At 37.8% G+C, this 17,508-nt stretch overlaps 4 protein-coding genes across 5 annotated transcripts; 2 read left to right on the forward strand and 2 right to left on the reverse strand.

Moving 5' to 3' along the window:
• The first annotated feature begins 24 nt into the window (after positions 1-24).
• On the forward strand, positions 25-8,821 carry LOC119085627. Of its 2 annotated transcripts, XM_037196063.1 has the most exons (9): positions 26-494; positions 557-621; positions 655-809; positions 869-1,310; positions 1,418-1,577; positions 5,549-6,096; positions 6,162-6,309; positions 6,372-6,958; positions 7,303-8,821. In XM_037196063.1, the coding sequence occupies exons 1-9, from the start codon at positions 114-116 to the stop codon at positions 8,636-8,638; spliced, it is 3,822 nt and encodes a 1,273-aa protein (XP_037051958.1). In that variant the 5' UTR covers positions 26-113; the 3' UTR covers positions 8,639-8,821. The 2 variants fall into 2 exon arrangements, with proteins under 2 accessions (XP_037051957.1, XP_037051958.1); XM_037196062.1 differs by having other exon boundaries at positions 25-494; positions 557-809.
• On the reverse strand, positions 2,549-3,553 carry LOC119085628. The gene is made up of 2 exons (XM_037196064.1): positions 3,012-3,553; positions 2,549-2,796 (listed from the first exon to the last, which is right to left on the reverse strand). The coding sequence occupies exons 1-2, from the start codon at positions 3,469-3,471 to the stop codon at positions 2,576-2,578; spliced, it is 681 nt and encodes a 226-aa protein (XP_037051959.1). The 5' UTR covers positions 3,472-3,553; the 3' UTR covers positions 2,549-2,575.
• Positions 8,822-11,265: 2,444 nt separating the features above from the next.
• On the reverse strand, positions 11,266-13,647 carry LOC119085629 (mannose-6-phosphate isomerase). Its single transcript, XM_037196065.1, has 5 exons — positions 13,119-13,647; positions 12,915-13,056; positions 12,694-12,855; positions 12,273-12,631; positions 11,266-11,506 (listed from the first exon to the last, which is right to left on the reverse strand). Exons 1-5 carry the CDS (start codon positions 13,416-13,418, stop codon positions 11,294-11,296), a joined length of 1,176 nt encoding a protein of 391 aa, XP_037051960.1. The 5' UTR covers positions 13,419-13,647; the 3' UTR covers positions 11,266-11,293.
• Positions 13,648-14,006: 359 nt separating this feature from the next.
• On the forward strand, positions 14,007-16,155 carry LOC119085630 (dual specificity protein phosphatase 3-like). The gene is made up of 5 exons (XM_037196066.1): positions 14,007-14,359; positions 15,192-15,430; positions 15,487-15,598; positions 15,662-15,891; positions 15,962-16,155. Exons 1-4 carry the CDS (start codon positions 14,235-14,237, stop codon positions 15,819-15,821), a joined length of 636 nt encoding a protein of 211 aa, XP_037051961.1. The 5' UTR covers positions 14,007-14,234; the 3' UTR covers positions 15,822-15,891; positions 15,962-16,155.
• The last annotated feature ends 1,353 nt before the right edge of the window (positions 16,156-17,508 follow it).

Here is a 17,508-nt window from a genome sequence, read left to right on the forward strand (position 1 = left end):
GTTGTGTCAAATGTCAAACAAAATTTTGTTATTGTTTCTCCTCCAGTGCTAAACAATTTCATAATTTCATTTCACTTAACCATAATCACAATTAACAAATTATTAACAAAATTATGACAAATATAAAAGACATTTTACAAAAACTATGTGAATACTTCGATCCTGGGCTGACATTCGACGAAATTGTTGAAAAAGACGAACAAAATGAGCTGGAGAATTTACCAATCATAACAAATGCAATGAATCACACAGAGCTATCGAACATTTTACTGGAGCTATGCAGCGAATACCGCATGTGTCGACAATCGGATTGCATAGCTGTTCACGTTGAAACGTGGAACGAATTTTCCAAATTTGTCAATCCCGAACAGTTTTCCGTATTCTTCTATGCATTGATCGCAAATGGTAAATCGAATCGATATCCGAAATGTAAAACTATAGCAATGCTAGCAGCTAGATGCTACTGCCTTTGTCAAACTTCGCCGGGTTCGAAGGTAAAACCTTTTTTCTGTTTCAAACAATCGTGACCTGTAAGGGAAACCTATTTCCGTTGCAGGCATACGGGTTCTTTAACGAAGTCATAGTAGAGAAATGTTTCGGCCTGCTGAAAATGCTGGGTATCAGTCCGATGACGACAACGTTAAAGATGAACGAACGTTACGAACTACGAATTCATTGTATGAACTTTCTGGAAGATATCGAAATTTTGCTGGGAATAGTTACGCTCGATGACTATTTGGATGTGAAGCAGACGTTGATCGAGAATGTGTCAGCTGTGCTGGGACTGTACTACGCAAATTCGTTGCAAGGTTTGTTGTTGATTCGGCTGGTTGCAACAACAACTAAGAAAAACTACAAAAACTTACAGGTGCGCATATGATTGACGAAAAATGCCTGCGAGTACTGGAAAACCTCATTCAACCGTTGCAAGGCGATGTCGAAGCAAATTTAATGCTAATCCTAAATGGCACCATCAGCCTAAACAAATTCCACAGACTGTCGTCGGGTAAAATCGATTCGATCGTCAACTGGTTCATCTCTCTACTGGACAAATATCCGAACCAAACATGTTTGGTATTGACGACATACATAAAACATATTCTCACGCTGCCAGCCTTGAGTGGTGACAGCGCTGATCGTCTCCGAAACATCGATCTGTGCGTCCAATACGACAGTGCTATGTACACCAAATGTAATCAGTCGATAATTGACTATTTGAAGGAGCTGGCCACCAGTACGGATGTGTACGATCGAGAATCGTGTGTGGAGATGGTGGGGAAAATGTTATTGATGGATTCGTTGCCGGCAAGGTAAATTAGGGGCAATTTTAAGTGATCTGATAATGACAGACCTCTTGTAACTTAGAGGACAAATTGATGAAGAAGGTTTTTAGTTCTCAACAATATCTATTTCGCAGCTGGTCGTCATCGTCGGACACTATTCCACGAGAAATCGATTTGTTCAGTATGTTGGTGACGAAATTATTGGACAGTTCCAACAGCATCAAAGTGAAAGCCGTCAATCTGTTCATCAAGGTTACACAATCGGGAAACGCAATGTCCAAGAAAATTTTGCAGGTAAGAAATGGAATTTTTAACAGATGTAATCGTTAAGAATGAACTCAGCGGTAGTCGACTGCCCCAGATAGCACGAGACTATTTTATCGAAATTTTTCTCGGTTAAAGGTTGGTCGCAAGGATTTCAAGAAAAATGAACTTCTGTTCAGCCCGTAATTTTCTGAACTTTGTATAGGAAGAGTTGTGCTACGGTTATCGCTATCACCTTAACATCTGTTCCATTGAATTAGTCCTAGTCTTACCTCCCTCTTAGTAACTTAGTCGAAAATGCTATCATTGCAAGAAGTTTTTAAAGTGTTCTGGTCCCTGAAGTAACGTTGACTTCCTGAGGAAACGGCTAATTCCTGCAGAGACGGTGACTTACTGAAAAAAACGCATAATTTTTTCCGGAGCTCGCTGTTAATTCAGAACGTCGTCGATACTCAATTTTCGAACTTTACACTTGTCTGTCACTACAGGCCTGTCGACTAAAATTTCATTTTAAAATTCCACTCGTCATTTGGGACCAATACCTACATTTTGTCACCAATTTGGATTTTCTACTATGTGTGCCGGCCAAGACATACACTACCCTCGATAGAACACATTTTTTTCGTATTGGGTAATGCAACCATTTGACATAGATTTTATGTTGTCGAACTTTCAGTGCAATGTCTCCTTCTAGCAAGTCTAATTGTCCCATGTAAATATTAGGTTATATATGCAGTCGGTCGTAGCAACGACGCAGTTTTAGAGTGGGAACTCATTAGTATATTTGCGATCTGAATGCAGTGTTGAAGATTTAAAGGAACGAACTCCGTTGTTGGAATTGGATACGATTTTCATCAAATTTAAAAAAAAATTGCAAGCGTTCCATCAACGCGTTCAATTTAACATGACCATTACAATCATAATAATTCTAGCTTTTGCTTGTCTTGAATCAAGACTCTTTATTCTAACACCAAGTTTCATTTCTCCGAAAAAAATGAGAAATTTTACTTTTCTCTCGATTTGATTTCTCATTTCAACACTCTCATGATATAACACACCGCATTTTCATTTAAGCTCGCTGACGGACGCTCCACGAAAGTAATGTCATATTTGCCTACGAGCTCCCACAGTCCTTCATCCACATATGAGTTAACGTACTTTTCAAAGTTTTCTTCGCGAAACATTACACCAATATCCTTTTGATAAGCTTCCGGTTGTCCCACCATCATGTCCCAACTGATTAATCCACCTTTATATCGGAAAATATATTTTAAAAAAACTTCAACCTTTGCGTCAAGGGTACATTCATAAATCACGTCCTGACAAAAGGGGGGATGAGTATGGTAATCTAGTAGGAAAAAGTTAATCTCCGTTTGTTCTACGACTTCCCCCCAAAAATTTTGAAAATTCAAGAAAAATGCTGGAGGTGAGTTATGGATGTCCCCAATTCAAATTTTTACCAACCTTTTTTAACTACTTTTATCACTTGTCCAAATGCGGTTGGTAGAATATGCGCCGGATACACAACGCCAGGCATGACGACAAGGTCGTAAGCTTTTTTCTCAACTGGCAATTCCGCATCTGGAACTACGAAAGAACAAAACAAATTCCGATAACAGTTTCTCTCTCGTGATTTTTCGAGCAACTCTTGACACCCATCAAGCGCGTCCAAATTTTCGTATCCCATTGACTGAAGCATCTCTCCGACGATTCCGGTACCTGCGCCAATATCCAATATACGTGCCGTCTTTGGCACTTCACCTATCTCAAGACATTTCTTCACGCCGTTCTTCGCTCCGACGTATGCCAGTGCCTCTTGTATTTTGTCGAATGTCTCAGCAATTCCACTATAACATTTCACAACATCTTCATGATTATTGGCAGTGTGGAGTAAATCCATTAATTCAGCAGCAACGCTATCCATATTGTTAGTGTTGTGCGGTGTGGTAATATTGTCGTTTGTTACGTGGACACAGTTCAACGATAAATGACAGCTCAATTGGAGAATACGCATGGTTATATTGAAACCATTGACGCGCAGTCTTATCTTGTTTGACAATGTTGACCGTTCATTTAATAAATTAAACGAAATAAAATTCAATTGAGTAATTTTGGAACAAGCGGGAATAAATTGTTGGATTTGTTCAATTGAAGGAAACGAAATTTAAAAAAAGAATAAGCTAAATAGGCTTGAAGTATTAGCGATTTCGATACAAGCTCTCAACACAACTATTCAAATTCAATAGAACAGTTACAGGTCACAAATATATGAAATAATTGAATTTCAGATAAGAATTTTTCATGGCTGATTCTCTAAAGGACAAAATTTTCTTTTTAATTAGGGTTCCCATTATTCAATTGCGGAAGAGAACACGCTTTTACTTACAGTTAAAAAATATTTTCAACTCGGAATTCCTATAATTTTTGCATTTCTTCACTACTCTCTAGATAGTCTCAGAATATTGAACTAATGAGTAAACTTCAGGGTAATTTTTATGATTTCTTTTCTAATCTTGGTCGTCCGAAAATTTAGCATTATAACGACATACCCTTACATGGAATCCCATGCAAATTTGCAGAAAGAAGATCTGAAAAGATATCCTGAACGCCATATTTCGAGACTATCGTCCCTGTGCGATAAGTAATTTCCAACACAAGCTATTGAGTTTGAAACTTTTTATTTTGCCAAATTTTGCCACAACCACACAAGGCAAAATACAACGTTCCCAACAATTACGTACGTTGTTTTACTCATTCCCGGGGGAACGAGTTCTTAAACGCTCATGTCAATTACTCAGGGAAGTTGTTTCCATTAAGTGATGTTCTTAGAATTTTTGTAAAAACGAAAAAAAGGACATGCCCTCTAAAAAGAGGCCTAATGCGATCCCTAACTTAACGTTCAATTTGATCACTGAAGCCAAAACATATTGCTTTATATGTTAATTTATTTTCGCAACTCTACACGTCTTTTAAAAGTCGCCGTAGGCTGCTGATATCAATAAATTCTTGTCAATGAATGAAATTTTCTCGACAAACAACGGTCGTAAAGATTTATTAGGTTGGGACGATTAGGCAACAAGTTATTGAACAAGCAAGTTAACTCAGAGGAATACACCACTTATCCGAAAGGCAAGTTAACTCAGAGGTATACGTCGGTTATCCGAAAAGTACCTGAAGCTTTAAATATTTTTGTGGCATTCGGTTATGACTGTAACTATGTTATTAATTGAGTTATTGTCAGTAACATGTGCATACAATTAACTTGTTCCTGTCAACTTGCCCAACTTTCGTTCAACGTTCACTAACCACTCAGGTAACACATCGATAATTTCATTTTGTTCATCTTGAGCGAGACAATCTTGTTGGCAGCAAGATCCAAAGCCTGAAGATTTGGAAAGGATTCAAAGTCAACTGCAGATATCTCCTCAATTTACACGTTGACCAAATTGATTACTCTTTATCCATGTATGGCTGTCAAGTAGTCGAAGCCATCATAAGTCACTTTTGTCTTACCACAACTGTACACATCAACTGTGTGTCCGATGTAGACAAATGTACAGTTGAATATTAGGGCGTTTGTCACTGAAGTGAGGTACACCAGTAACAACAAATTGCAGAAGATCATTTTCCTAGGGAAAATATTCACTTAATGAAAATATTGACCGTGATGGATTCAGATAAACGCACCTTTCCCATGCTTGCTTATTGACTACTAAGTACACTAATCGAATGTACTTGATGTGTGGATTTTTAACTCGCCTTAAATGCATCTTTTCCTTATTGAGATGTTATTTGATCGGGGAAAAGGATTGGACATTTCTTTCTTTTGTAGACAATCTTTCTCTCTTTATCGGACACAAAACGTTCTTTGAAAATTATAAGCTAAACAGTCAGAGCAGAATGGTTTGATACGTTTTTACAAAGTTTTCTATTCAAATTAGTTTCTTTGAACCGGTTGATGTGGTATGCCAATGTGACACGTTTTTTTCTAATAATTTCAGAGTTTCCTTCCCACCGATTCAGAAGCAGACCCCGCCAATCAGTCTCAAAATGTTCCCGGAATCGAAGAACTAAACGATCTGCCGAACAAATTGTTCGAAATAACACAATGGAATATGAGAAACATATCGGCCCATGTGCGGCGTTCGGCTCTGATACTCTTCGAATATGTGACCACAATATCGGTGGACCTTGAATTTATGTCATCGCCAGCATTCGAAAAAATGGTCGAAGATGTATCGCCAACGGTGCGACGACAGTTGGTCTCGACTATGGATAAAATTTTAGGCACCAAAACGAGTGAATCCATCTGTAAATCGTATGTGAAAGTGATGTTGTTTCTGGCTAACGACACAGATCCGAAAATTGTCGACGATGTCATGGATAGTCTTCGGAAGTACATCTTTGACAATATCGATAAGTACGAATCGACTGCATCGGAACGGCAATTATTTCCGTGGAGATTGTTGCGATTGATTATCGCATCGGGTGAGGACAGTTTGGATTTGAGGAAATGCATCGACAAATCAATTAACCGGAAACTTATGACGTAAGTTGTGCACAGGTCGTTTTATTTGGTGAATGGATTTTATGAATGGAAATATTTTGTTTCAGGGCGAGGACTCTCGAGTACGTGGAAACCTATTTGAACAGCCCGTATTCACTCGACGCGTGGATTTTGTTATCGATGGTTGCGTCCAATATTAAAAGTAAAACACCACAATTTGTCTACTTTAAACTGCAGGACAATTTATGCGACTTTGTGAGTCGAATTGGATCGAATATAGTCCAAGAAATTTTCTAACTTTTTTTTTTGTCGAGCAGGCCAACGAAGCGCCGACAAAAGCCTTCTACCAATTGGACGTCGTGCAAAAATGGTTCGACGATTTTCCGCGACAAAATCAAATCGATTTGTTTTCCAAATTTACCATGCTCTTGGAATCGGGCAAAGTATCACCGCTGCACGTTAAACGAATCTACGAAATGTGCTACAAATATGCTCAACGGACGGGTGAACTTGAATCGTGGACCATCCAATTAAAAACGACATGCGAAAACTACATACTCAAACATTGCAAATCGGAAATGTTATCCGACAGCTACGATCATCAGCTCATCAACTATTTGGTCATTTATTCGGAGACCATTGACGAATCGAAACAAATCAATCGAAATATCACGACATTTCTGTTCAATTTTCTGCAGGCAGAACTACCAAAGAAAATCAACGTCGATCCGAATTTAACGCAGAAAGTGAACATAATTCAGATCGTGTTGACGCGACTGGCGTTCCGCGATGATGATATTTTAACGAAATGTGTTCCGATGCTCGCAACATTGCTCAATCGACGTGGACTGGCAGATAGCATTTGCGAAACGGCCATCAAATGTTTGGGCGATTTGTGTAAGAAGTAAGTTCGAAACAGAAGTCGCAGTTGGAAAGGTTGGGTGGAACTGAAGAATCAACTGGACATGCAACCTACTGTTGAGATTTACAGTTCTTTGACTTAATCTAAAATTTAGGACAGCGATGCTAATGAATTTAAGAGTTCGTTGGCAGTTGTCACTTTAAAGTCATAACTGCCAGGCTACGAATTTGTGAGAAAAGTCACCTAGGTCACGAATTAACTGAACTTGAAGGATGCCAGTTTAGGGCAACTTAACTTTAGGTTTCTCGTCCAATTTGGTTTCACTTTTGCCTGAACCTACTGCTGTCACAGCTTACATAAATTCTTATCTCAAATCCATTTTTTAGATACACACAACTGGTAGAATCAGTCATCTCGTCTGTGCTACTAAAAACACAAAGCCAATCCGAGAAGGTCAGAAAATGTGCCATTGAAACATTGGCAAGTCTTATACTGGAAGATTATCTCAAATTCCGCGGTTCACTGTTGCTGTACGTGCTAGCAGCTACTGCTGACCAGAAAACCAACATTGCCAGATTGGCTCATGAGCTGATCATCAAATTTGCGAATGAGAAGAATGCCATTTTGATTCGATCGTGTTTGCGAGAGTGTCCGTTTGCCTTCAACGACTGTAAACTGGTCGATAATTCCGAGATGTTCGGTTCGGATCTGTGTCTGAAGTCGCCGTTAAAATCGAAATTGGATGATCGCAGGTACATTTATCGGTTTCTGGTCCACAATTTGGAAGTGATCAATTGCTACACGTACTTTGAAAACTTTTCGACAATCAAAGATCGGCTATCGAAAAAAGGTTTCCAGAAGTCACCGGAACTGGTCGAATCAATTCAAGACTTTTTGTATATTTGCGAACACATTTGTAAATCGAAAGAAATTCCAAAATCCAAAACAGCGGATACTGGCATTGAAGGAGACGAGGACGGTGAAACTGCTGGTCCGAGCAAGGGTCCTGAAGAAGCAGCTAGTAGTGCTCCGACTACTCGTAAACGCAATCGACAACAAACAACCTTACCCGAAGCCATGGTTGTCGTTGAAAAGGCAATATCTCGTTTCCCCGAACTTAGTGATACATTAGCTAAACTGGATGCTAGCTTCAAGACGTCGTTCGATCAAATCTGCTATGCCATTGGCGAACATTTCGGCGATTCGATAAAATATTTTCCGAATTCATTTTGGGACAAATATCGTAAATCGAAGCCGACAAAGCGAGTGGCGCGCCGGAAAAATGATGATGGGGACGACGTATCAGATGATGAGGCAAACGCTTCGAAAATGTCAAAAGCGCCAAGAAGAAACGAACAGAGGGGCAGCGTGAGGCCCAGTGATAATTCGATGAATGATACCAGTTCGATTTATGAAGCGAACAGTACTGTAGTGTCAAGCACTCCCACACAAAACAATCCCATCGAAGAGCCGAGAAAATCAAGAAAGAGGACGAAAAGCATGGCAACGAACGATAGCGGTTCAGATGGTGACGATGTGAGTCTGTTGAAAACGCCAAAATCATCGAAACGAACGAGTGTGAAAAAGTTGATGAAAAGTATGGTGATAGGAGATAGTGATTCAGACACTGAAAGTCTGAAGCAAATGCAAAGCACATTCAAGACACCGAAGTCAGCAAGAAATGAGACGAAACGAACGCCACGAAGAAGTAAGAACCATTGACACAAATGGTTGGAAATATTGAATTCTTCCGTCCATGGTTCAGCGATACTAGTTCCACATTAAATTCTTTATAGTCCCGGTCTAATACATTTCACTGGAAATACAAATAAGTATCCCATGCAACGGTACCCATACATTAAATTTTACTGTACATTTACAATTGAAATACATCCCGCTCCTGCTCCTTCTAACACAAGTAAGTTAAAGTTCTAAATATATTCAACAAAAGGTCGCATGGTTCAGTCCATTTTTATCCATTACAAAAGGAACCAGTAAATAGAAGAGAAATTACTTTCGCATTACCAAAAACTGAAACAAGTGCCTGATGAACAGCGTTTTTTATTTTGTAAATGAAATTATACTCTACCATTTAAGGTTAAACTTAAATAACTTTTGTGATTTTTAAACATAATTTTGTTGATTTTTTGAATTAAATTTTATTACAAAAAGAAACTTTTTAATATTTGAATTAATGTCCGCCCAGATTTAATGTCGTCGATTTTCTAGAGAACTGTGAATGCGAGGTCTGGAATCGAAAAGACTTTTCATTCAGGACGGTTCGGGTCCTAGGTATGAAAAATACTATTCGTACCTTCAGAGTAATTATACCTATAGAGAGGAAGTTTGTACGACGAAATGTGGTCCCAATATCAGTTTGTATAAGATACACATTTCGTATAATTTTACACCAATACATGTATACGTTCGCTTTTGATAGTTCAATTTGCCCTCTTAATTAAGAGGGCAAACACACATACCAATACAAATTTCGTATTTGATGTTGGGATTACATATTTTACGTAATTTTGGTCGATATTTCCACCCTAGGTATAATTACTCTTAGATTCGTACCACTGACTAAAAGTCTTTTTTAGCGTATTCGATTCCAGACCTCGCCTTCGGCTCTGTCTGGAAACTTCTCACACGCTAAAAAAGACTTTTAGTCCTAGGTACGAAATGTACTATTTCATATCTAGGACCCGAAAAGTGTGACTATACGATTCCAGACTTCGCCTTCGGCTCTGTCTGGAAACCTCTCAAACGCTAAAACAGATTTTTAGTCCTAGTTACGAAATATACTATTTCATGACATTGCGCATAAGCGACTACTTTCGCCCCGTGAACTAGGGAAAATCAACTTTAGCAACCATCGGCATAAAATTGTTATTCGAGTGCTACATCACTAAAGTGCGTAACTCCCATATCTCTGGAAGTACGCAACTGATTTTCATAAACTTTTTTTTTCCCTGAGCCCCAGTCGAAAAACACTTTGTTCTCGATTAAAACTACTGTTCTGAAGGGAGTAGCAACATAAAAAATGGTTTTTCAGTTATGCGAAATGTTATAAAAACATCTGAGTCCAGAAATCGACAAAAAATATTTTCAAATGGCTTATTCTGATGAAGTCCTTAAAGTTGGCCGACGATAAATTCCGACCCATTGGTCGGATAGACTTTACGTGGGGCAATAATTCTAGCTTTCAGGGGAAAAAAGTTTATGAAAATCAGTTGAGTAATTCCAGAAATATAGGAGTTACGCACTTTAGTGATGGTGCCCTCGATTTGTTTACCAAGTGGAAAAATTAGAAAATTCAAACTAGTGCGAAAATTCATATTCAAATGTTCATATTTCATTTTAAGGTGTTTGACAAGACGTCCGAGAAAATAAAAATTTCCTACTTTTCAACCGAGGTCAGCACAACGTTTTTCACAACAATAGCTCTCGAAGTTTCAGCTAAGGGTAGAAAATGATTATTTTCCCGTCTGTGTTGTGAAAAAACTCTTGCTCACCACATGGGAAAAACAAGAGTTGAAAAAATACACATTTTAGCCCCCGAACGAATTGTCATCAACGAGATCTTCAACAAAACGCCTTCTTCTTCATCTTCTCACTGCATTCGAGTGGAGAAAATAAGATTATTGTAGTACGCATGCATCCAACGCTTTTCAAGCAAATGTGCTATTAATGACAGCTGCCAAATAGAGTACTATTTTGTATGAAATTGTATCCCCACTCTTTTTTCAGTGTAAAATTTTGTACGGCACACTGTCAAGTTTCAGTACCCTATTTAGAGTACCACTTTTGCTTGAAGTGCGTTGATGCAACCCTTGCCTTCGAATTGAGTAGGTACATTGCATACTCGCAAAAAAATCACTATCACCTTGATACGTAAATAACTGTTGCGTTCTCATCGTCAGGGCATAATTATTGGGACATCAAAAACTGCCGTCAGCTTGTTATAGTCTCGTAACTTTTTACTAACTCATAGAACATCGAAATATGCGACCGTCCAGATTGAAACGAATCACCCAGAATGCAAATCGTGTGTATCGTATCGAGTCAGAGCAAAGTGCAGCAAACATATCCTTTGTATCGTGAGTCTACCCAACAAACGAAGGTAGACTTTAAAACTCAATTGACTTTCATTGTTTTTTTTATCGGATGTGCCCGATGGCGGATGTTGCGAGACCAGCGATATATATGTCGGTGGGGCAAATGATTGAAATGGTGCTCCTTATGTGACAGAACCATAACGAAACCAAAAATGATATCAGACCCCATAACGAAACCAAAAGCTCAGATGATCGAAGAAATTCCATGAGTGGATGTTGTAATGAATCAACCGGTTTTGGAAAATAAAAAAATCAATTTTATTTACGAAAAATCATTGTACATCGCCTGATACGCAACCAGGTCTTCCGTTACATCGACATCAATATAGGAAGAGGTCGCTGGTACGAAACATATTTTTCCCTCTTTCAGCGCAACTGGTTCTAAATTTTGAGCATTTGCCGATGCTTTGCCTGCTAGCACAATGATGATGGAACCAAATTTTGAATTTTTTATTCGATACTTCTTTGTGGATACCTATTGTGGATTGAAAAAAAAAATTGATTAAAGGGATACGACAGGAAACATCAACGATTTGAGGAGATAGAAATTTCAGAGATGCATTGACTATAATTCTTCTCACGTATGTCATTCGGTATTCGTTTCCTATTTTGTCGTGTACGACATAAGGTTCATGGTCGCAAAATGAATGTAAAGCAAACATTTTCATGCCAAATTTAAAGTGATTAAAATGTAACGGTTCGCTATGTAGGACCGCATCAAAATTTGTTATCCAACAAACTGATCATTACAATAACAACTCGAAATCGTAACGAAGTTCAAATCTTTTTTTTACGCGCCTAGACCATTGACCCCACCGCGCTATGAGATCAGAGTTCTTACATAAAAAATGTTTTTCTTGATATCGCGCTCGCATGTAGTGTCATACAAATAAACTGTGATCAATGAGACAACAATTTTGACATTGTGCCAATCTTAATTTCTTGTTCTCCGATTGACTTTGCACCAAAATTAGGCCACGTAAAATAGTTTAATTGGGTCGGTTTCTTTCTTCTTGGTCATCGACAGCACACCCTTTCTGTGTATTTGAACAGAATGCCATAGCTTACAATAGAACGATTCCATTGATACTGTTCAATCGAATAGCACAGCAAAAAAAAATCCGAAACTCAATTTACATTTCACCGCATCGTCTAGTCACTCAATTACAACATTCCTTATCAAACCAACCCACCCACATTCGATTTAATACGAAAACTTCATTGTTATCTCATACAAATACCTGAATCTTGACAACTGCAAAATCTTCGACAGCTGGTGCGAACAACAACTGATGCTCGTCTACGACTTTCGGCTGAAAGATTTTACTTTCGCCCGATGAACCATCGTAATTTAACATTGCCAGCAATGTTTCCACATCCTTATACTTTGGCGTTAGACCAGCTCGCACCACATTATCCGAACATGCCATGCATTCGATGCAATCACCACTCAAGTAAGCGTGCGGCTCTTTGGCTGGTAAAAATATCGCCTGTCCCGGTTGCAATTCGATTACGTTTAGGAAGAATAGACAGAGACTACCAACATCGTTGGGAAATTGTTCGTTCAGTTGATGGAATATTCGTCGGTCGGTGGTCGGCTCTTCATATTGGCAAATGAGAAAATTATTTCGTTTCAATGTCGACAGATGAACTGGTACTTGCCCTTCGTTTGGAATGATTCGTTCAACTTAGCTATGCAGGAATGAACATCGGAATCTTTGGAATGCATCAACAATGAAAAGCAATGTCTCAATCCATCCGGTCCGTTTACTTTGATTTGTTCGACATTTTCGGCACCTATCAGAACGTACAACGGTTCGTTTTCTGCAAAAATAAATAAATTAGAATCGGACTTGCAGTTTCATGTCATCATTATTGTACACCTTTCAAATTAGTGTAAATCTCCTCGTACGGACGAAATCCACACAACGCTAAAAATGGTGTTAGAGCTATCGCCAATTCTGGCTTATGATTTGGATCTTTGTACAGGTCTGGACGACTAGCAAATAGTTTCTCAGCTTCAGACTACAATTTAGAAAAATATTATTCCCTGTTCACACCAACGACTTCAACGACCAACACATCACCTTACTCGGATGCACTTGAATGCTTAATGCTTTGCCGATGCTCAACACTTTCAACAAAAATGGTAATTTGCTCATTCCACCAATCAATTCTTTGTCTTTAGCCAACAATTGATCTAAAGATTGATCAGTACCCGATACAATTGACGGACCGCTGACATGGTCGCCCATCCACAATTCAGCATAGCAATTTTCGTTGTCAATATTGAACGACAAATTGTTTGCCTTTGCCAGCGTTGCCACTTTGGACTGGGCTCCCAATTTTCCCCAATCGTATGACTTTATTGCACCTTCAAGTTCCATGATTGACACTTTGTTGCACTGTACTATACACAGAAAGTGAATGTGTTTTGATTTGCAAAACGTCTGATTAAAATCGAACCGGTTTTATCGCATATTGAGCTCGTTCAGAGCGTATCAAGTTATGAACGACAGACACTAATCTGTTCATTTCTGTGTGTAAATGCTCTAAATGTCAGTTCGTTGGTTAATTTTGTTATTGTTTTACAGACATTTCTATACACATTTATGTAGAGGAACTGCCATGACTGTATGGCTTGGAAGTTTTCGGTATTTACACAGAGTATACGTCACTGTGTATGGTATTTTAGGGTTGCCAGTTATGCTTTTCATTCATTGAGTGTAAATGTATCTAAATGCTCGAAAAAGTTATTTATCTGGTATAATCTATCCAAATATCTATCTTTCTATGTAGAGTATAGTATACCAGGAGATAGACTAAATACAATCTGAATTTCCTGTAACAATACTGACTGAGAAAATGGTGGAAGGTCGGTGTTGGTCGTGTTGCCCTAATCAAAACGATATTTTTGTTTATATTTCTATTTTTATTCCGGATATCTCTGTAAGATACAATGTCATGTATTTATATAACGTTCGCCTTCGTCAACCGACTCTCAAAATTATAATTAGATCCTCAAATAAATCAACAAAATCCTATAAACTTAGGAATTTGATTTGTTAAACATTTTAGTTAGTTAGTTTAGATAGTATAGAACATGCGATACAGTGTGGTGATAAGACAATAGTTTCGCTATTGAGTACGGGCTCACAAAATTATCGTAGAGTGAAAAACGTGTCAATTGGACACTATACGATATGACATCTGATAACAAATCGTTGGGAGCAACTATGACAGATTTAATGAATATTGTGAGTCCAAAGTGGACGGTTCCAAGCGACAATCTGAATGAAGTTTTTCCAGGGATTTTCCTTGGGGACGAGTAAGTCTGCTTACGAATATTTTGTTTATTGAGAACTTGGCTATCTATAGGCTTAACCATTATTAAACGACAGACGAATGAATCAAATCATTTCTGCTAACTCATTTTTTTAACGTTTCGCATTGTTTTTGATACAAAATCTCTTACTTCTTTAGTTATGACATACCTTTCGTTACATACAACATTTACTAGAGCTAATCGGTTATTTTTGTCGTCGCTGTCGATAACAGATGACTAGCCAATTCCTTACTTCGTCACAAGGTATAGTAATACTATTCTAAGCATAAGCAGTGATAATTCATTCACTAATCGAGACCGAACTGAAGGAATCTACAAATTTTTTTGCGATTTTAGTACACATTAGCCGAGATATTAGCACTCTCGGAACCAACTACACTGTAGTATATTATAGACAGTCTAAGGCAATACCGACAATAATTCTTTACAGTAGAAAAGTGAATGTACACAATTTACGTAAGTTTTTTTTTAGTTAATTTATACCCCACCTTCTATCATACTTAATGTTCCGTATGAAATCCTGGCCTCCACCAAATGTTGTACGTACCACTAAGCCAGCAAAACTTTTATCGTATGATACAAACTCTTTTACTTCTCTAGTCTTAACATAAATTGCGCTGGAAAAGACAATACTAGGTACATCCCGCTTTTTTGTCGTCATTGCTGACATTTTGTAGAGGTTGACCCATTATGATCCATTATTGTAAATTAGATTATCGTTCAAGATTATCGTCCTCCCCTCATTAGTCACTTTAAGAGACAAAGTGTCATTTTGTTTTCATCTTTCATCAAATGTATCTGAACGATTTTACAGATTTGCTGCCAAGAACGTAGACTTGCTGAAGCAAATGAAAATGACTCACATCCTAAATGCAGCCTATTCGGAGAAGACATCATTCCTGTATGTGAATACGTCCCAAAACTTTTACAGAGACCGCAAATTCGAATGTAACTTTCTGGGATTGAGTGCTGTCGACTGTCCCACCTATAAGCTATCGAAGTACTTTCAGCAAGCTAGTGATTTTATCGATTTGGCTCTAAATTTTCCACAGGGTAAGAACTATTAATCCGATGGAATTTTGTTAATTCAAAGATTGGTTGCGTTGCAGGCAAAATATTGGTACACTGTCGACAGGGAGTAAGCAGATCTGCCACCTTTGTTATTATTTATTTGATGATAAAGAAGAAAATGACGGGAAGGGAAGCGGTAACATTAGTCAGGTAGGATGGCAAAGAGTTTGAGTTTGAAATTGATCTGACGCCCATGCGCCTTTTAAATTGCAGAAAGAAGCGTAACATTTTTCCGAACAAGGGATTTTTAAAAGAAATTTGTGATTTGGAGAGTCAACTTCTCAAAGCGAAGCACTATGAAACCAATGACGAACTGTTAGAAAACAGTGATAATGCAAATTGTAATGGAAAAACCGTCGCTGCAACTACCTGAATCAGTTCGCCTATCTTTGAAGTCGCTTCTTGATAAAAAAATACTGTAGCTGTTCGGAATGGCGTGACTGGTATGACTACAATTTTTATGAGTCATATATTAATTTTGCAGAGTTCTCAAAAATGGGTCTATATTTTCAGTATATTGAAGGAGCATATGATGAAAAACAGTGAGAATCGTTATACTCAATTGCTTTGAAGAGGCGTTGGTGTTTTGGGACACACCTGCGGCTGTGAAATAGGAACGATTGGATATCGAATGTTTGATTTTCTGTTAATCGAATCAGTCGCTAGTATTGTGCTGTGATATTGAATAAAGATGAGAAAACTATTGACCAAAATGTGTAGTTTCTGAAGACTTAGACGACTAAATTTTGTGATAGAAAGATTGGATTCGATGTACTTGCAGTGAAGACGAGACGCACTATTACAGCATTAAACAGTTTTAATTTATATGTCTTTTGACCAAGATGAAATAAAAAGAAATCCGGGATTACAATTTAATGGGTATTATGATTCATCAACAAACTAATAAATCTTTTTGAACCATTCCCAGCTATAATTTTTATTTGAATACCTTAGAATACCTTAGTAAGTAATATCAAGTCAATTTGAACGAGCGATGTGGACTCCGTGATATTTTATTTTGTGAATCTAGCTAAGCTTCTTCTATGCGTGAGAGCCCACACAGGCTACAGTGGATGTCAGTGAAATTTAGGTATGAATTTTGGTTCAGCTGATCCACTAATACAACAAAAGCCTGTTTATATTTGTTGTATATAAGGGGCTTGTTTGCTGCACTAGATGTTTTTAGAATTTGATTACTAAAGAGAGACTTTAAAATTTTGTCATATATATTATGTTACACCTTCGCAGCAGTGTCAGCAGTATTTTTTAGACATACTTTGTCACACTACGGCTCTTACTCTATGAGGTGTATCACTCGGTGACATAAATAACTCGCGCAGCTCGTAAGGAAAACTTTGGTCTAGCAGATTCCGAGTTATGTATAAAACAAGAAATACTTTCCAACCCTAGGGTTGGAGAAATATGTATTATATGAAAATGACCACTGCAGGAGACATATCAAACCAACTACAATTTCAGATTTAATTTGATTGATTCAATTTCTCTTATAATTTCACTTCAAATTCTAAGTTCTAGATTATTTCAGTCACTATTACTGATAAAAATATTCGATCAACTACAATTACTAAGGTGGTAAAGACGTTTGTGAATCTTTACTTCTTTGTTCACAGTTTGTTTTATATGCCTTATTAAGAAGCAGAGTTTCTCAAACCTGTTTTGCCCCTAATTTTTTCAGAGAGTTTGATAGCTAGATAGAGTATTTCTAAAACATATGGATGAAACTGATGAGTGGTGAAATATGAAGTCCATCAAGAAAAAACTTGTTATTTTCGCCTTAAACCTGTTACATACGGCAAGCATATGACCAGTATTATTGTCGAGTCTACTACTTCTATCGATCAAAATATTTTCAATCGGTTGATTTCAAATCTTTTACTTCAATTTTTTTAACATGCATTTTACTATTTTTAAAGGACCATACCCAGAGCCGTTTGTGACAGGGGAATGTCGGCTGTTTTTGTTTCTCTCTCGACAATACCTATGATTCGTAAAGAAAAATGACAAGAATTTGAATCTGGCACTATATTTCGAGAATGAAT

This window comes from Bradysia coprophila, chromosome X, assembly GCF_014529535.1.
Source record: "Bradysia coprophila strain Holo2 chromosome X, BU_Bcop_v1, whole genome shotgun sequence".
NCBI classification, from domain to species: domain Eukaryota; kingdom Metazoa; phylum Arthropoda; class Insecta; order Diptera; family Sciaridae; genus Bradysia; species Bradysia coprophila.